We start from the raw sequence: 19947 nt of genomic DNA, 5'->3' as shown, positions 1-19947 counted from the left end.
AATATTTAGTTACCCACGTACACAGTTCTCAAAATAAGCTCATTTCAATGTAGCACGTGCACTTTTAACCAATTTTCAGCTAATCCTTTGCAAATACTTTCCCTCAAAGGTCTATAACAGAGTGGCTACGTCTACACTACAGAGATCTTTCGAAAGCAGCCCTTCTGGAAGATCTCTTCTGAAAGAACTTTTTTGGAAAGAATGCATCACAGCCCTCTGCTCTTTCGAAAGAACAGGATGGGGATCGAAAAAAATTAGGTGCCATGAGGACTACTCTTTCGAAAAAAGGGCCTGCAGAGAGTCTACATATGTTTTCTTTCAAAAAAAAGATGCTCCCCCTGAAACGGGAGTGGACGAGTGTTTTCAAAAGGAGCACCACATTCTTCCTATTTACTTTCAAAAGAACGCTTTGTGTAGACACTCCACAGGATCTTTCGAAAGAACCTCCTTTCAAAAAAGTCTTTCAAAAGAACTTTCTAGTGTAGATGAAGTCAGAGGGATTGGGTTTGTGAAAAAAGCTTCTTTAATATTCGGTTACTCAGTTATGAAGCAAGCTTTCTATTGTCTGGTTTTGACCCATAGTTTATAGAAAGCACAAAATTACATAACCCATTAGATACAACTTACAGAAATGTTTCCATTGATTATCAACAGCTGAAGACTAAATGTGACCTCCTCATGAGAATACATTACAACCCATAGGAAAAGAATTATTGTGACATTCATAAAAAGGGTTAATGAAATTCCACTTTATTCCTTCCAAAGATACTAAGGTAATTTGATGTCTAATTTAAGAGAGCGAAGAAATTCTAAGTTTTCATTCACTAGCACTTCAGAGAAATGCATGTTTTATTCGCCTCTTATAATTTGTGTCAACTGCTTATATATTTTATTTGCTGTTTATGAACACAATTTTAATATTTTTGAACTGAGAATATGATGAATTATTCTGTATCTTATCCATCAAACAAAACTGCTACGCCTCTACTAAAAACTATAGTCATTAGAACATAGTACACCAAACACTTAATAGTAGCAAAAATGGTCGCAATGTTCACCAATCTCAAAATACCACTATAGACCAAAAAGCACAATCACCAGAAAAATCGTTAGGGGTCTGCAATTAAAACTATTAAGTGTGACTGCAATTACTAAGGCATCAAAAGTGCCTAGTGAAAGAAGCATTATTTATTGCATATGTTGAATGTCTGCAATATTAGCAGCTGAAAGGGAATCCAAGACTTCCAAGCTGGTACTGGAAAGCAAATAGAGAAAATGGTATTAAAAAAGCAAGTCCACATAATTTAACGATTTGGGGTTTTTTTTTTTTCTTCTTCCAGTTAACCTATACAAGTTGAATTCAACAGAAGTATATATTGTGGGCCTTCCAAAACACAAAAAGGCTGACCATTAGGGGACAGACACATCAACTTACTTTCCGATTAAGTGTGATTTTATCACTAGCTACTGTAACAGGACACTTGTTGAGAAATTAGATATTTAAAAAAAGTTTTTTTTTACATTTGAGAGTTCTTTTCAAACCATCAATTTAACCCCCCCTTCTCCATTTTGAGAGTCAAAGCAGGAAGCAGCTTTACCAAAACTAGTTTAGCTATAAAATGACTTGTTTAAGGTAAGATGTGCAACTTTAGTTACGTAAGCAACACTTCCATTTTCTTAGTTTCCTGTGTTTGATATCTCAGTTATTTGAAGTTAATTTGGTCTGTAATTTGTTATAAAAAGTTAGTCCATATGCACTTATCTGGAAGTCAAGTAAACTATCAACTGGATACAGAAAACAAAATTGTATTTCAGAAACCTCTGGCCCACTGCTACCTGCATATCTGTTTTTCTGCAATCACAGTGTCAAAATAAGAAGCTTAATCACTCAAAGGTTTAGATTTGCCAATTGCAATATCAGACCTTGCCAAATCAGAAGTGACATCTCAAATACTTATACTGGACCAGGAAAGTGCATACTTTATTTTAGATGTCTGCTGTATCAGATCAAAATGCAAACAAAATTAAGCTCTCTTAAAAAAAATAGATTCAAATCTTTAAACTGTTTAGAAACTTTCAGCTACTGCAACATGAATCTACACAAGTGCGCTTTTCATAGCTCCACATTTTAAACTCAACTGTTTACCTATTTCCACAATGCCACAAATTGCAAAGCTTCCTAAACATAACTATTAATTGATTACACCCATCATTTCATTGCCTTATTTATATTAATATTTTTCCAAATGTACTGTGACAATTCCCACTGAGCAATAGTTCAATATGATGTTCGCATTTCAAGAGCAGCCGCCTTACTTTTCCACACAAAAACATTTAAATGTTTCTTTAAAGCAAAATATTTTCCTTTCCAACTTGCTTCTAACAGTTCAAGCACAGCTGAAGAAAACATACAAAATTTTGAAAAAATATACCTATGTGATCTCAGATCAAACACAGAAAGACTCAGACCAAAGGAGGTTTTTTTCTTTTCAGCAGATGAGAATAGTGTGTTATGATGGCAATGTAGCAATCCTTACTGAACAGCTTTCACTAGAATGAGCACCATAACAAAATAAGAGATCATTAAAAGGTGGTAGGGTTTTTTTGTTTTTGTTTTTCATTAGAAGGCCCGCAAATTACACAGATCTAAAGTATAGGCACTTGAATATTTTAATACCTGTTAAATTCAATGAAATTCTGAAGACCAGAAACAGAGGAACCTATGAAAGCAGCAAGCAGAGCAGAAACTAATCACATGAAAAAAAGATTATTTGTCAGAACTTGCTTAAATAAGGACCATGCAAATCTTCTCCATCGCTTAAATATATTTTCATGGATCAGCTGCTGACACTTTAGTTCGGTTAAGGGTAAGGCTTTTTTATTTTTATTTTCTTAAAAGTTAAAGATGAAAATAGCTTCTTTGGCTTTTTAAGATGCTTAAAACATGAACAGTTTAAAGAAAAAAAAAAGTCTGTCCCAATAGAAAGCCAGATTAGTTATGCCCTCAACTACTTATATTCTGCAAGTGCTGAAACTATTAGAGTTAAATAAAAATATTAATTGGATGCTATTGTGCACTCATGAGGCAGGTACTGAGCCTTGTAGTAATCACTCCCTTGTACCCTGTTCTCTCACTGACAGCCATACATTACTTATGGATATAAAATATGCGCAGATAATACCTGTGAGACTCTTGTTCTCCCTTCATTTTCTCTACTTTTGATAACATGTCATCTACTTTGAATGTTTTCCTGTGGAAAAAATAAAATGCATGAAATAGATACTTTTAAAAATGAAAATTTTATATACATAATAACTTCTGATTCTATTATTAAATACCAATATACACATCAGCTTCTTCAAATATTAATTTAACTTGCTGATAAAACTTCTCTCTTTTAAAAACATGCCCAAGTCAAAGACAACTATATGAAAAGGACAAATCATTGTCAAATTAGAAATATAGAATTTTGTAGGGCAACACCATTTAAATTAAAAAAAATTAACCTTATCAGCAAGATTCCTAAATAGGAACCCATTCAAACTTTGGTACAAATGTGTTCCACAAAAAACAACATTTAATATTGCTTAGGGGAAAAAAAAACCAACACCTGCCTTCCATTGATTGCAATTACCAACTGTCAGCAAACAAATTTGCCCTCAGATTGTCTCAAACTATACAAGTATTGGAAATATGGTTACTGCACAGAAAAAGGGAAGCCCACTTAAATTTAATTCTTCAAAAAGGCTATATGTTTCACCACCAGGATCTATTAAAGGACATAATATAAAAGTGATGTATTCCCTAGTGGACTGGTTTGTAGGAATATTTTTCAGAGAAAAAATATTAAGGAATTTCCCCCATGGTATGTAAAGTATTATCAAATTCATCCTTTTCTATCAGATACCAATATTCATCAATGGGCATTAAGGAGTAAATATTTTTGAGCAAAGATAATTCAATTTTTTTCAGAAGTCTTTAATAGGAAGACTAAACAGCTTCAAGATAAATGTGCTTATTCACTCACTAACTGCAAGTGCGGTCCTGCTTTACATTTTTCTTCCTAATCTAAGCAAGACAGGTGAAGAAAAAAGAACCAGGACTACAGGGAATGTTTTCTGTCCAATACATGATCTCTTACCATAAAGTAGGCAGTAAATATAAAAGGCTTGTCTACAGTGGCACTTTTTTTCACTCCAGATTTTCTCCTCCAGCAACAATGGTCAACACACCAGCCCAGACAGAGCTCCCAGCCCATACCACGTTAACGAGCAAGCTGTGTAACTGTTTGGCCTAAGTCTATATAAGACAATCAGTACTCCAAGCAGATCACATTAGTATGTCTGCCCTTGTGGCCTTCCATAACTCCCACCAAAGCAGCGAAACTAGTGATTGTTAACAGTGAAATAATTTTGGCAAAAGCTAAGAGCAGATCTAAGCAGCAAGAAATTAGGGTATAAAAGATAGACATTTCATAGCAGTTAAACGAGCACTTTCTAGCTCTAAACTGATACATGGTAAAGATTTTATTAAACAGATTGATGTGTAGTTGACCTCAGTCTTCAGCATCAAAGTCATAAAAAACATTCCCTCCAGTGACATAGTTTACGTCAACAGCAACAAGATCCTCCACATTTACATTTAGAAAAGACAATACCTACATTTCTAGCAATCTTGTATTGCTGACATTTCACCGACTAAGAGGTCACCAATATTAATTTAGATGCTTGCATGTTAAAACTACTATGTGAAGGGAGACCAAAACATTAAACGGGAAGTGTGACTTAGCAGCTTATCAAAGTGTAATTTTGCTTCTCAACTGCACTGTAACTCCTTTATTCGAGTCTTACTGACAAATAGTATTTTAATCATAAATGCTGCTATTTCAGAATGTACCACCAACTGGGCCAAATGCAATATTTAGGCTATGGACAAATATACAAAACAGCTAAAAACCTGAAAACTGCCGTCACATCCATAATTTTTATTTTGATAACATGCAAGTGTGGTTTAATGCTATTACCTCAATATAAGACTTTCATTAACCTTAGCAGAAGTTAATCTTACTCCCAAATTTTTCATCTCATACATCCTTTCTTTCCCCAGTTGCCTTTCTGAAACTTTTACAAATTTAGTTCCAATTCAATTAATTTATTAAGGAGCTCTACATTGCCAGTCATATTTACACTGTTGCCAAAACCACAGCTATTTAAAACTTTAAATGAAGCTCCAGTTTGATGTATAAAACTGCATTAGCTCTTGCTTTGATTGATATTTAAGCTGCTTACCTGAGTGACTGTTCAACTAAAAACATATTCATATTACTATCAAACCCACAAAGTCATAAGATCAGTCAAGCAACACTTCACATACAAATGGAATACATCTAATGTTGGTGACAGTTGTCAGAAAAGCAAACTACCGCTTTTTTAGAATAATTCTAGACCAGTGGTTCCCAACCTAGCATCCACGGACCCCTGTGGGTCTGCAAGGGTACTGCAGGGGTTCTGTGCAAAAAAAAAAAGATCATAAAAAATAAGTTAAATTGCAAAGTTACAATCAATCGTTTTTAAATTAAGTATCTTCCAGTAATGTTATTAACTGCAGCCCCAAAAATCTATGCTGTGGTTTCCTTTTTCATTTAATGAAGTGTACATAGTGGCTAGAATTGGCTTTGATGGGAGCTGGGGGTGACTGGGGGTCTGCACTAGTCAAAAGGTTGGGAACCATTGTTCTAGATCATGTTCCACAAACCAGGGCTCAGGAAAAAAAAAAAAATCTTGTCAACAGGTTTTTAACTATACTTACTAAGTAATGGTGAGCACACTCAGATGAGGGATTACAAAACTAGCACTGCTATATTAAGCTTTGAGGGAAGACAGGGTACTTAAAAAAAGGACTTAGTTAAAAAAAGCCAAACCAAAAGTGAAGAAATTAAAAATAGTCAGATTTGCCATGCATGTTATTTACATGCATACCCTAACAACTAAAATCAGCTACTATTCTGGAGAACAGCACATGTACAATCTCTAGAATGGTCCAAGGGATCATCTGGAATTACAATCCAGTAATACTTACAACATACGATATAAAGTAGTACAGGCTGAAACTCCAAATACGGGATTCTCTCATCTGGCAACATCCGGACCATGGATCTTCCGGGACCAGAGAGTCCCGGGACTGGAAAGGGGAGGGGCCAGCTAGAGTAGTGGCTGGAGCCCATGGTAGAGCAGCCACAGTTGAGCTGGCAACAATAGGGGGCACAGCAGCAACGGTGAGCTTTCCTTGCCTCAGGAGCGGTAGACAAGCCTGGGAAGCCAGCTGCCCAAGCTAGGAAGCAGCATCTTGTGGTGGCTCACAGCCAGGGCTGGGGAGGAAGGCACAGCCCTGGAAAGCCGGGGCCAAGAGCCAGGAAACAGCAGCTGCAGCTGAGCCACAGCTAGCGAGGCTGTGGGGGGTCAGGCAACAGCTGGGAGGGGAGCCCAGGAACAGGGGCTGGAACACCAGGAGGGGACATTGCCCTCCCCGGTCTGGCAAAATCCCTGGTCCGGGTCTGCTCAGGTCCCAAGAGTGCCGGACCAGGGAGGTTCAACCTGTAATAAAAATTAAAATTGCTGAACACCTATGTGAACACAAGGACACAATGTAACAAATACAAAGGAAAATTGTTGCTCTCCAGTGTACTAGCTGTTTTTTAGCTTTTCAAAAGTATATTGGAAAAGAACGATCAGTACATTTTTGACTTCTAAGAAGCCTTTGACAGACACCATTAAGTAAACTATGTCTGTGGCTATAACTGAAAATATTCCCTATTCAGCAATTAGTGAAGCACCATCATTATTTATTCAAATATGGACAAGGCATACAGGGTTCACACAAAAATTAAGATTTACCCTTACTTATAATTGGGATAAAAGCAAATCAGTGTAAGCAGCAAAAACCCTGGCATGCCCTTGTCTACACTGGTACAACCTATACCTATTTTTGAATGAGGGTTACTCCTCAAACCTTCGACAAAGGCTAAGCTTAGCAGTGGTGGCTCAAGAGCAAAGTTACATCATTAATAACCATTTTTTAACCAGACAAACCTAAAAGAGTAAGTCACAAAACATCAAAAGGTTAACACCACATGCCAGGTAGCTCTACTAGGACGGGTGTCTAATATGTTTATTAAAGATAGGAAAAACAAACAGTGAAGCTGCAACATCTGCAGATGACAGATACATTAATCAATGCAATAGAAAATGGGTTAATTCTGAGGGGATGCAACAAAGCCAGGTGAATGGGCAGTTAAATACTACTCAATGTTGACAAATGCAAGGTAATGCACATTTGTATCTAAACGCTAAACACAGTTCTATTTTAAACTAGAGACCTGAGGAAAAACAAAATACCCACTCAATACACAGAGATAGAAGAATACAAAGCATCAGGAACCTGACTTAAATTAAGTAGAATATAACTTTGAAATTCTGTCAGTGTTTTACCGATACGTGCATGTCATATTTCAATTCTAAGCACTGTTCTGTACTATCGAAGAGATAGCACAAAAAAACCAAAAAAAACCAAAAAAAAAAACCAAAAAACACACAGCCCAAAGAAACAAATTAGAGTCATGGAAAAATTCCACTTAAGGAAAGTGAGAGAAAAGTAGAACTAGTTCTAAAACACATCATGAGACATTTTAAAAAGGCCAAAATACTAAATTAGGTATTAATTTACTCTATCACAACACAGACACAAGGAGACAGTAAATTAAATAAGGAAACTGATTTGAAGTTGGTATGTAATGAGAATGAGTTTCTGTAGTCTTTACAATTCAAAGAGTTTTTAGCCCGTGTTGGATATTACAAACAAGATAATCTAAGATGAAATGTTTAAATAGGTGACATTGTCATTGGTATGATTTTTTTCATAACATGCAAGATTTTCAGTGTGCCAACATTTACTGATGCCTGCACAACAGGTATCTTAAGTACGTCCCCCCAGCCAAGCAGCACACATTAACACAGCAATAAGAACTGAACAGTGGGGAGCCACCCGCAGGGCTGTGGGCTGGTGGAAGATGGCTTTGCCTTGTTTGGAAAATTCTCATTGAGCACAGGTCAGATTCCTAGGAGGCCACATGAGAGAGATTCAACCTATACATCACAAGCATGCACAATACATTAATTTAACCTTATGGCTTTTTTTGGTAATTTTTCCCCCCAAAGGTAAATTTCCCCCAAAGTGAAATTTAAAAGAGTTTGAAAACCATAACAAGTCATGCTTACTTTCTCAGCTACTGCCACAGATTGAACAGGGCAAGTCAGTTGTATTAAAAAAAGCCAAAAACTTAATATGTTGGATTACTACGACTAAAATAGATGTTTGAATCCAGCACAGAATGAAAAGCTTACAGTTCAAAAAAGATTAAAAAACAAAATGAAATACAAAATGTAATGATCCATAATTAGACCCAAGTGAAGCTTTACTGAAAGCTTCATTTCTAACATAACTGAGTTTCCATTTCTAAACAACCCACAGAGTAAGTGATTTAGTTATTTCTCTAGCTTTTTTTTATATATTTGAAAGACCAGCAATCTTAACAATGGAGATGACTGTGGTACATAAATACAGGGGACCTCACTATAAGTTGCAGATATGTTCCAGGAAACTGGGACTTATAATGAAACAATGTAAAGCAGAGAGTTTTCTCTCTCACAGAAATTAACGTAAAGAATGGGTAGATGCGTTCCGCCAAGACCTCTTATAAGTCACCCATGAGGTGCAGAGCAGGAAACATTAGCCCATAGGAAACTATTGAATATGGGAGGGCTAGGTTCCCAGACCTCAGAGACATAACACCGCTGTTCTCAACCCATCGTGCAGAACAACCAAAACAACTTATATCCCATGCACGTTTTTAAAACATTTCATTCACACTTATTTTAAAATCTAAAACCATTCTTAGTAGCACTTTTAAACTGCATTTTTAGAAATATTTTACTGTTCCCATCATTTTTAAACAGCACTGGCAATATGCTTGGAACTCATTTCCAACTAAAGGGACTGACGGAGATAAAAGTCAGAAAGGTATTTCCACTTGCCTCAGGGCCACACCAGCGCAAAATATGACTTAGGGGGGCCATGAGCACAGGGAATGTAAGAACGTAATCAAAATGGCTCCATTTTTAGCAGCAATGTAAATATGAAAAAGCAGGGAGATGTACAACAGGGACCCCCTGTACATTATATACAGTTGTAGATTTTGCTTTATATTGATAACAATTATATATTACTGTGAATACCCAGAGGAATGGATTGGCAAAGAACCACCTAAGAAAATAAAGTATTTACACTATATGCATCATGATTCTAATAGCTAGAAGTAGACCATGAGCTAGCTTTTCTGTAAGTTTTTTCTCAAGAACTAATGAATCCACTAAAATTTTCATCATGCTCAAGCTGCATATACAGTTTCCCCACAGAAGCCTCAGTCAATGAGATTTTCCACTCCCCCATTCATAAAATAATTCCTCTCAAGCTGCTTGTTCCCAGCTATCAGTGTCTGATGCACTGAGTAGGTAGTGCATAAGCTTAGTAAGAGCTTAATTGGTTGTACAGATTCATGTTGAATAAACAGTGGCAATTAGGGTCTTGCCTACAGGTCTGCTGGTACAGATATACTAGAAGAGGTATACCAGAAGTCTCCCCAACCGAGATGCAGTTTATACATATCAGCAAGAGTTCTCAGCATGCAATAAGATATGTTGGCAAAAGGAGATTTTGCATATACAACGCGTACATACACTGGGGCTTTATCTAGCATAATTATGTTGGTAGGAAGAGTGGGGGCAGAAATACACACATTCCTGACAAGCACTGCTATGCTGGCAAAAGTTTGTTTAGATCAGATCTAACAAAAGATCCATCAGCAAGGTTTGGAGGAAAATGTTTGTCGATAACCATCGTTAGCAGTTTACTTGAAAAAAACATTTCTCTTGAACCTTCAGAAATACTGTGTAAATCTTCTTAAACAATTGTTCTACACTTTTTTCTTTTATAAAATACATCAGTATTAAACAGCTTTGCTTCTCCATTTTTCCTCCATCTAATTACAGATTACATTTCAATGGAACAGATTACTTTAAAAAAAATGAACTTTTAATTATAATAAAGTGGCCACTAATCCATTCACTACATATGTAGTAGCTTTAAATGTAGATTTCTAGATTTGGAAAGAGTATGCTTTACCCATAAATTATGGTCAATAAAGTAGTATTTGTTTCAAATAGACAATCTGGACATTACTTATTCAGCTGAGGAAATAATTTTCCTATTATGGAACACAGAAGCAAATAATGCTTAATGTACATGCTAAACACCACTTGTGGTTACTTAGCAACAAAGATGAATCTAAAAAACAAACAAGTTTCAGGTAACAAAAGGGAGACATTTTAACTATCAGAATGAATACATGTGATAATTTGTACATCACAAATACGTTCTTTCAGATGAAGTACAGTTTGTTTGGTATATCCAGTAGATATTGATACAATTTAGGCTGAGACATGGCAGTCTTTGGTACAGGACAAGCTGCTTGAACAGCCATTGGAGAACTTGCTGGAAAAAGGACAACCACACTTTGAAACTATGAACTGGATCTCTAGCCCTAAAAGCAGTCTGAAGAAACAGTGAACACTATTTCTTATTTTGGTTTTGCCCCACTTCAGAACAATTAAAGGGGAGATAAAGTCAAGGTAAAGTATCTGAACCACTGCAACAATGCATATAAAAAACAAAAAAATTGGTACCTATAACATGCTTCAGGTTCATTCCCCTATTGGCAGACAATAACGTTGGTTTAAGAAGGAATAATGGGTTGTATAGATTGATATTTTTTTTAAAACTGCCACCCATAGGCAATAAATGGAAATGAACCAGAAAATCCTACAGAGCAGGGAAGTTACCCTAAATGCTGGTTATGAATTAGAACCATGGGGATGCACTATACAGCCTTCTCCAAATTTACACTTTAAAATTAGCAATCAATGAAGACAAGCTTATATTTGCTCCAACAAAAATAGAATTTACTGCCAACAACCACATTTTATAATTATTCCTTAAATACCCACCATTACAAGTGTTCATTCCACATTTACATTTTTCAAGCACTAAAAAATGTTAAAATATCTTAATGGATTAACTAGTAAAATTTTGGCTTCTAATTATCCATAGAATGACGACTGATCTGCTTTTTCACTAAGGAAATAATTAAGAATCTGAAATTGTAACAATCAAAAACTTATAACAGTGCACCTTTCATCCAGAACACTCTAATCACTTGTCTTCTACCACAGGACTATAGATATTCTTCAACAAGAGGGGCTATTAGTCTGACATATGTTAAAAAGCAGAAAACTCATTTATTGAATCATATGCAACTTAAAGATATGATTTTAGATTAAAAAAATTAAAAATAAAGCTAGGACATTAATTTTAACAATGTTGCACAAAAACGTTTTCAAAACAATTAAAAAAATACTGATTAGTTTCCTAAAGTAGCAGCTTAAGCAAACTTCCCAACCATCTCAATTAGCTAACCTGGCAGCATTCTTTAGAGAAATAAATATCAGCTATCTAGGCAGAACTTATACCAGAACCATATAGTAATGCATAATTTTTTTTTTAACTTTGGAAATTGGGCCTTCATCTGCCCGCCTCTTGTCAAAGATTATTTATTTCCCACAATTTAAGTTTAACCTTTATCAAGAATTTAAATCCAGTGACTCTCATGCCTAACATGTATCTATTACTAATGAAGACAATGGAAATAGTCTTGTAAATAAAGATAAGCATGTGAACTGCTATCAGCACCAATTTCATAGTTACAAACACAATTCAATTTATAAACATGAACTATTTCTCTGAAGCGTGAGCATTTTATTTACCTCAGAAACATCTAATACTTCACACTGCATCCAAAAATACCGATCTCTTCTTTCCAATTGCTCCATTTCTATTTCACTCTAATTAGTTAACATTCATATATTGGGAAGAGCTTTCAAATCGAATAAAATTACCTTTTGATATTTGTTCGGGAATTTCTGTGAGACATGTATGTGAGAGTTCTGTGCAAAAATATTGGCTGCAAAGAAATTAAAAAAATAATTAAAATGCTTATGTTGGATATTCCTAAAAATTCAAGTAAAAGAAAAAGGCTAAGATCAATTACTCACTGCTATGAGATTCCGGGTACGTAGAAATCTATATATCTGTGTTGGTTCTATGGGAAAGAAACACACATCATCCAACATATATAACGCCCTACAAAAAAACTAAGCTACATGCAAATACTGAAAATATATAGACAATTCTAAATGCTTCACTTAATACATGTTTAGTATTTAAAAGGCGCTCTTAAAGTTAAGTGACAACTATGTTATATACATCAATTCAGATTACCATGTGCTTAAACATCCACTTGTTATCTACTACAGTAACTATGACAACTAGGGGAACTTCGGGCAACTCTGAATAACTTTTGATTTTCATCAACCTATGTAGTCCCCTGTGCTACCTTAGGCCCTTTATAAGGTGAGCAGAGGCAGAAAATAGCTAAGTTAAGCTAAAGTACACTGTAACCCTAAGCAAATTGTCTCTTCACCTCCATCCTCAACAAAATTTTGTTTCTGATACAGTATATAGTTTAGTCCTCTATTTACAGCAAAGTAAAAATCTTATTTTGTCAGACACGTTAAGCAGAGAAATCCCTTGTGAATTATATGCAAAAAGTATCTCAATGTAAAGTGGTTATCAAATCACTTATAAAACTTTTATATGTAAAAATGCTTGATATAAATGGTTGTAAAACAGATTAGAAATGTCAAAAAGCTCTCACATCCACATGCCAGAGGAAGAGTGTTAACTTTAGTAAATTAACAACCGTTTCAACTGTGAGTTGGTTCTGCCATAATGCAGTACTGATTGGTGACAGTGGGTCTATTACTCTATAGTCATGCTGAATACTAACTTTTTTTTTTTTTTTAAACATACGATTGGTAGCCACAAGTCTAAAGACTAGGCCTACATGAGAAGATACACCAGAGAAAATACAGGTGGCATCCATTTTAAATCAATTTTATTAAATTTTAAGCTTTATTAAGCTTCAGAGGTTACAAAAATTACTTGTCTGTTGCTTTAGGTTATGTCAGTTAAAAATTCGTTTAAGCAAAACAGGAATAAGCCATTTAAACTGAAATAAGACTATCCATCTGTTTAACAGAAATTGGGAAATTGAGAGCAAACTGATGTATATAAAAAAAAGAGTGGAAAACGCCTGTGTCCACTGTGCCCCTCACAAGGCAATTTTTAAGACTTAGGGGATCCAGCCACCTCAATATTTTAATAAGATTCTGCTGATTATTTTATATCCCTGGGACACAATTTGTCCTAGTAACTAAAATATATTGTAATTTAATTAATTCTCAAATTAACTAGGTGAACAGTGCATTACAAAAGAACTCCTCGTTTATTTTCACAAATATAATTCAGTTTTATTGTAAGTACTTTATCTTAAACATCATCAGTTTCACATAAAGCAATTAATCTCAGTGCTGAAATATGCACATCTGAACTAAAAAGAAAGAAATATTTCACTTTGTGTTAATTATAAACTGATCATAATAAAGGTTTTATTGTGCTTGAAACCAAGCTAAAAACAGAAGGGAAAGAAAAAGATTAAGGATATAGAGTAAAACAAAAAAGATATTTTGTAGTCACCACTCCTGCAAGAGAATCTTCAACACCTCAGCAACACAAAAGTAAAACATATCTACCCACATAGAAAGAAATAAGAAAACCAAGTACTGCCTCAAATCTACTATTACATTTAAAAACAGACCATGACTTTCTGAATGTAAACTGTGACTTTTTAAAAGGTATGAGTAAAGAAATGTGCAATGTCACAATACTTTACACCATGGGTGTCCAACCTTTTGGCTTGCCTGGGCCACACTGAGTGAAGAGGAATTGTCTTGGGCCGCATATAATATATATAATAGTTAATGTATATAAATCACATAATAATGTTAAAAGTTTAAGACCTTGTGGGGCTGCATTATTAGCTGTCCAGGGCCGCATGCGGCCCGCGGGCTGGACGTGCCTGCTTTACACACTTTTCCAAGGACACAAATTAAACCACATTCTGTGCTGTTGAGCCAAAACCAAAACCAAATTATCCACTTCAATTAGATTACCCTGAAAAGGACAAAATTGACACAAGGGTTCATGATATACATAAATCCTTATAACATAGATGGTTTTATCTATTTTTTTCATATTAGCACCATAAAACTCAATTCATGATTAGACATTAAAGTATACTCCACAGTATTACTTATTTCTACTAATTACATGCCCAAATCTAAATCCATCTTCTCAGACAGTTAGAACAGGGTTTGGGAGAAAGGATTCTGGATTATATTCTGAGCTCTGACACTGATTACTTGTGAACCTGAGCAAGTCATTTAATCCTCTCAACATCACTTGACCCAATGCAGTATTTACCATCCCTCACATTGATGGGGTTAAGTAACATTGGTATAGAATTTGCACTCAATGATCTCAAAAGGCCACAAAAAAAACCCCAAAAAAACTGCCAAACAAACAAACAGAATTACAAATAACTGCAAGGGTGACAGTCTTAGTCCAAAACAATCTCTGGAATTAATATTTTAAATTTTTCCTCAAACCAGGCAGGCTGCAGAGCTGGGAATCCGGAGCACAAAGTAAAAGTTAATTATTACACAGTGTGTTCAGACCAAGCTTCTGTGATTAACTGTAGCCTGTATCCAAAAGGACTCTCTGGCTACCTGGAACCCATGAGGGGGGATGTGCAACTTCAATCGCAAGTTAAAATAACCCAAGAACAAAAAAGCAGTCCAGTAGCACTTTAAAGACTAACAAAATAATTTATTAGGTGATGAACTTTCCTGGGACAGACCCACTTCTTCAGATCATAGCCACACCAGAAGAGATATTGAGTCTGTTCTGGTATGGCTATGATCTGAAGAAGTGGGTCTGTCCCAGGAAAGTTCATCACCTAATAAATTATTTTGTTAGTCTTTAAAGTGCCACTGGACTGCATTTTGTTTTGATAGTAGATAGACTAGCATGGCTTGCTCTCTGTCACAGAGAAGAACAAGACTATCTCCTTAGGATCATAATCTTCTCTCAAGAGCCTGAGACACAAACATCATCAAAAGAGCTCGAGCAACAACCTAAGGGGCGCAAATGCCGCCCCGGTCCCGCCCAAGAAGCGTCCTCGGGCTAGGCAAGAAAGAAAATAAATCGCCTTTGAAATCTCCCCATTTAAATAATTTCCAAGAAGCTAAATTCACCTCCTGGAAGGTGCTTCACCGGAGAACTGGGACAAATGCGCCGTCCACCCGAAAGGGGCCCCGAAGCTCCAGCAACACCGGGTTTGCCCGCACTCCTGCCACTCCCATCCCCACTTCCGTTCCGTTCCACGAATCTGCCTAGTCTCCGGACCTTTCCCCTCCGGGAAGTCCGGCCCGTGGTTCACTTCCCCCACACCTCATTAGGATCTCGCTTCCTTTCCCCCCCACGACCTCCTTTACCCGCCTCACTGGGCCCGGGTCCGGTCCGCGCGCACCCCCGGAAACCCCCTCTCCCCCCCCAGCCACTGCCGGTGCTCACTCTCGAAGGCCTGCAAGAAGAGCTCGTGGTCGGCCTGGATCTGTTCCATCTTCGGCTTCTTCACGGGGGGCAGCGCTGCAGCCGCAGCAGTAGCAGCCGAGGAGGCCGAGGAGCCTCCCGAGTAACCGCTTCCTCCTCCACCGCCGCCGCCTCCTGCAACGCCACCGGATTTACCGCCGGGAGCCGCGGCCGCCGCGGATCCCCCAAACCCTCCGCCGCCGCCGCCTCCACCGCCTGCTCCAGCGGCGCCGCCAGCGGAGCCAGAGCTGGGCCCCGCACCTCCACCATGCTTCTGAGGAGCCATGGGCCTCGCTCCAGAGCGGGCCCCGGCGGGCCGGAGACCGAGCGAGGAGGGAGGGAGGGAGGCGGCTAGGGCGGGCGGGGTAAGGAGGGGGAGGGGAAGCACCGAGCTCCAACTCCTCTAAGTCTCCTCCGCTCCGCTCTCCTCAGCGCTACGAGCGACCAGCCGAACCCGACAGCGTCACCGCTCCCGCCCCCCTCTCGTGCCCATTGGCTCCGACGATGGCGCCGCACTGACTGACTGGCCGACGGTAGTCCCTCCCCTGAGTGACGCTAAGATGGTTCTGGAAGAGTTTGGTTGGTCGGTGCGCTTCGCCGCTCGGCGCTTTCCCCCTCCCCCTCCTTTGAACTGAATTCGCGGGAAAGGGCCACTCGCTCCCCCTTGCTCCTCTGAAGCGCAGGGCATGGTGGGTAAGAGCTAGTTGCCTGCAGCTTGTGGGCGACTCACCCGCGGTGGCTCGTGTCTTCCCTGTCCCTCAGGCAGCAACCGCCCCTTGGGCCCACGAGGTACCTCCCTTAGAGCTGCCCCTCTCGCCCTACTGCCGCCCTACAGCGTCTTCCTGACCCTCCTGAGCTCATCCCAGCCCGGTCGGGTCCCCGTCTTCTCTAGCCCCACAGCTTCCCGGCAGCTGCCTGCCTCGTGCCAAGTGCCCCCTCGGTACCCCAACTCGATCAGATGCCCCCCCCAGAGCACCGCTGTTGCCACCCCTTATGCCTCCACAGTGCCCCCTGCGGGCTGCCCCGCAGCGTAGCCTCTACGAGGTGTCCTCGGATTCAACACTCCGTACAAAAGGGCCAAATGAAGCTGGGTTAGTTGAAATAACAAAATAGGAGTTCAGATTGGTTTGAACGTAGGAACTGGATCAGATCTGCAGTCTCCCCAGTCCAAGAGCAGGGGTTGGGGAAAAAGTCTACCATTTCACAAATTTCATCTGCCCCATGATTTTTGTGTTTATTTTCTCCACGGACACCCCCCTTATTTGCCCAAAGAGCAAGAGAGTGTATCTGTCTCTATTTACCAACTCCGGTTGTATTCATATATTGTATATATTATAACACATTAATACCATAGTCATGTAGCACTTTAAAGACTAACAAAATTACGTCTTATGAGCTTTCTTGGGTCTGTCCCATGAAAGTTCATCACCTAATAAATCATCAAAACCAAAAGCAGTCAAGTAGCACTTTAAAGACTAACAAAATAGTTTATTAGGTGAGTTTTCGTGGGACAGACCCACTTCTTCAGACCGTAGCCAGACCAGAACAGACTCAATATTTAAGACACAGAGAACCAAAAACAGTAAGCAAGGAGGACAAATCATAAAAAGATAATCAAGGTGAGCAAATCAGAGAGTGGAGGGTTGGGGGGGGAAGGTCAAGAATTAGATTGAGCCAAGTATGCAGACGAGCTCCTATAGGCTGTGTCTACACGTGCCCCAAACTTCGAAATGGCCATTTGCATGGCCATTTCGAAGTTTACTAATGAAGCTCATGGGAATAAGGGGACTTCGAAGTAGGCGGGGCCCTTTCGAAAAGGAGCCCCGTCTGGACGCGCCGCGCGGCTGCAAGGCTCATCAATTTTGAAGCGCCGCTGCCGCCCGCATGCTAATGAAGCGCTGAATATGCATTTCAGTAAACTGAATATGCACTTTAGTAAACTTCGAAGTTTGCATAGCCATTTCAAAGTTTGGGGCACGTGTAGACTCAGCCATAGTGACTCAGAAAGTTCCCATCACGATATAAACCATATGTTAATGTGCCGAATTTGAATATAAAAGCCAGCTCGGCTGCTTCTCTTTCCAGAGCGGTGCGATAATTCTTCTTCAGTAACACACATACCTTTAGGTCATTGACAGAAGGCCCCATTCCATTAAAATGTTGACTAACTGGTTTGTGGATCTGGAGTGTTTTGATGTCTGTTTTGTGCCCGTTGACCCTTTGTCTAAGGGAGTTAGAAGTCTGTCCAATATACAAAGCATCTGGGCATTGTTGGCACATGATGGCATATCTGATGTTAGTAGAGGAGCATGAGAAAGTGCCCGTGATTCTGTGAGTAACCTGGTTAGGTCCAGTGATGGTATTTCCAGAGAAGATAGTGGACAAAGCTGGCAGTGGGCTTTGTTACAGGGAAAGGTTCCAGGACTGGTGTTATGGCCCCCCTCCCCCTTTGTATATATTCCCCTCAGTTTTATGTTTGTTTGTAAATAGTTTCTATTAGACCCCTGTTGTTATATTGTTGTTGTTATGGATGCTGATACCTGCCCCCCCATGTACATAGTTCTCCCCTTCCTTGTCTTCCCCTTTTTTCTTTCATCTTATTGGAGTTATAATATATATGTATATGTAATATTTATTCAGCCTGTAAATAGTTAGTTAAGAGATTAATAATAACGAGAGTTCAACAGAGATCTGGTCTTACAAACAAATGTCTGTTTTTATTTATTTTCAGGAAAAGTCGGGGGGGTGTGCTCTTGGGTGCTCTGTGGTGTGGGCGTAGGGGCAGGGAGTGTTGTGGAGGATGGGGGGGTGCAGTGGGGGGCCTACCAGCATTCACCCCGCGACCTAATCGAAATGGGCCCGCAGGGCCTCCCGGACCCGGGTCCCTTCGGGGTCCACCTGGCGACTGGGGGTGGCGGGTGGCTGCTCATCGGCCCTGCCAGCCTCCACAGCCCAGCCCTGAAAGAAGGCCTCCCCCTTGCTCTCGACGAGGTTGTGGAGGGCGCTGCACACGCCCACAATCTGGGGGATGTTGGTGAGGCCCGCATCCAGGTGGGTGAGGAGGCACCTCCAGAGCCCTTTGAGGCGCCCAAATATGTGCTCCACCACCTGGCATGCGTGGTTCAGGCGCAGGTTGAAGCGCTCCTGGCTGGCTGACAGGTGGCCTGTGTAAGGGTGCATGAGCCAGGGCCGGAGGGGGTATGCCGCATCTGCGATGACGCAGAGGGGCATGGTGGTGTCCCCCACAGGGATCTCCCACTGGGGGATGTAGGTCCCCGCCTCCAGCCGGCGGCACAGGCCTGAGTTCCGGAATACCCGGCCGTCGTGGGTGCTGCCAGGCCAGCCCACATATATGTCCAGGAAGCAGCCCCGGCTGTCCACCAAGGCCTGGAGGACCACTGAGTGGTAGCCCTTCCTGTTTAAGTAGCGTCCTCCACTGTGCTGTGGGGCGCGGATGGGGATGTGGGTCCCATCCAGAGCCCCGAAGCAATTGGGGAAGCCCAGGGTGGCAAAGCCCGCGATGGTGGCATCCGGGTCCCCAAGCCTCACGAGCCTGTGGAGGAGCAGGGCGTTGATGGCACAGAGGACCTGCAGGGGAAGCACATGGGAGAGCACCAATGAGGGGTGTGCAGGGTGTGTGTGGCCCTCCCCTGCCAGGGCCCCCCTCCCCTCCCCTCCACTCCCCTGCCAGGGCCCCCCCCCCCCCCCGTGTGTCCTCTTATCTCCATGAGGACAGCCCTGACGGTGGCCTTGCCGACGCCAAACTGCTGGCCCACGGATCGGTAGCTGTCTGGAGTGGCCAGCTTCCAGACAGCGATGCCGACCCGTTTCTCGACGGTGAGGGCACGCCGCATGAAGGTGTCCTGGTGCCTCAGTGCGGGGGTGAGCCACTGGCATAGCTCCAGAAATGTCTGCCGGCTCATGCGAAAGTTCTGGAGCCAGCGGTGCTGGTGGGGTAGCTCCACAGCCGGCGGCGTATGAGGCAGGGAGGGGGGCGGGGTGCTGCAGGGTTGGGGGTTGCGTCCTCCTCCCCTGTGGGCAGCTCCTCCTCTGTGGCAAGGATGTGCTCAGCTGCCTCCTGCATGGCATGGAGCAGGGCGAGCACTGCTCCTACAGGGGCGGCTGGGTGGACCTCTGGCTGCTGCTGCTGCTGCTGGGGGTCCATGACTGCGTTGCTCGAGGTGTGCGTGCCCATGGCTCTGCAGACCGCGTGCTGTGCAGGCTGC

The 19947-nt window shown here is 40.6% G+C and overlaps 1 protein-coding gene across 1 annotated transcript in view; it reads right to left on the bottom strand.

The window, feature by feature from the left end:
* The window catches only part of SUZ12 (SUZ12 polycomb repressive complex 2 subunit), a 91963-nt gene extending 75226 nt beyond the window's left edge, over nucleotides 1–16737 (bottom strand). Inside the window, exons 1-4 of the mRNA XM_075014597.1 lie at nucleotides 15704–16737; nucleotides 12223–12269; nucleotides 12067–12131; nucleotides 3183–3251 (exon numbers count right to left, since the gene is read on the bottom strand). Coding sequence (XP_074870698.1) covers nucleotides 3183–3251; nucleotides 12067–12131; nucleotides 12223–12269; nucleotides 15704–16007 — 485 coding nt within the window. The 5' untranslated portion in view covers nucleotides 16008–16737. The remainder of the gene's footprint in view (nucleotides 1–3182; nucleotides 3252–12066; nucleotides 12132–12222; nucleotides 12270–15703) is intronic.
* Nucleotides 16738–19947: the final 3210 nt, after the last annotated feature.

The sequence above is a fragment of the Carettochelys insculpta genome, chromosome 20, assembly GCF_033958435.1.
Source record: "Carettochelys insculpta isolate YL-2023 chromosome 20, ASM3395843v1, whole genome shotgun sequence".
NCBI classification, from domain to species: Eukaryota; Metazoa; Chordata; order Testudines; family Carettochelyidae; genus Carettochelys; species Carettochelys insculpta.
This window is presented reverse-complemented; position numbering and strand designations above follow the sequence as displayed.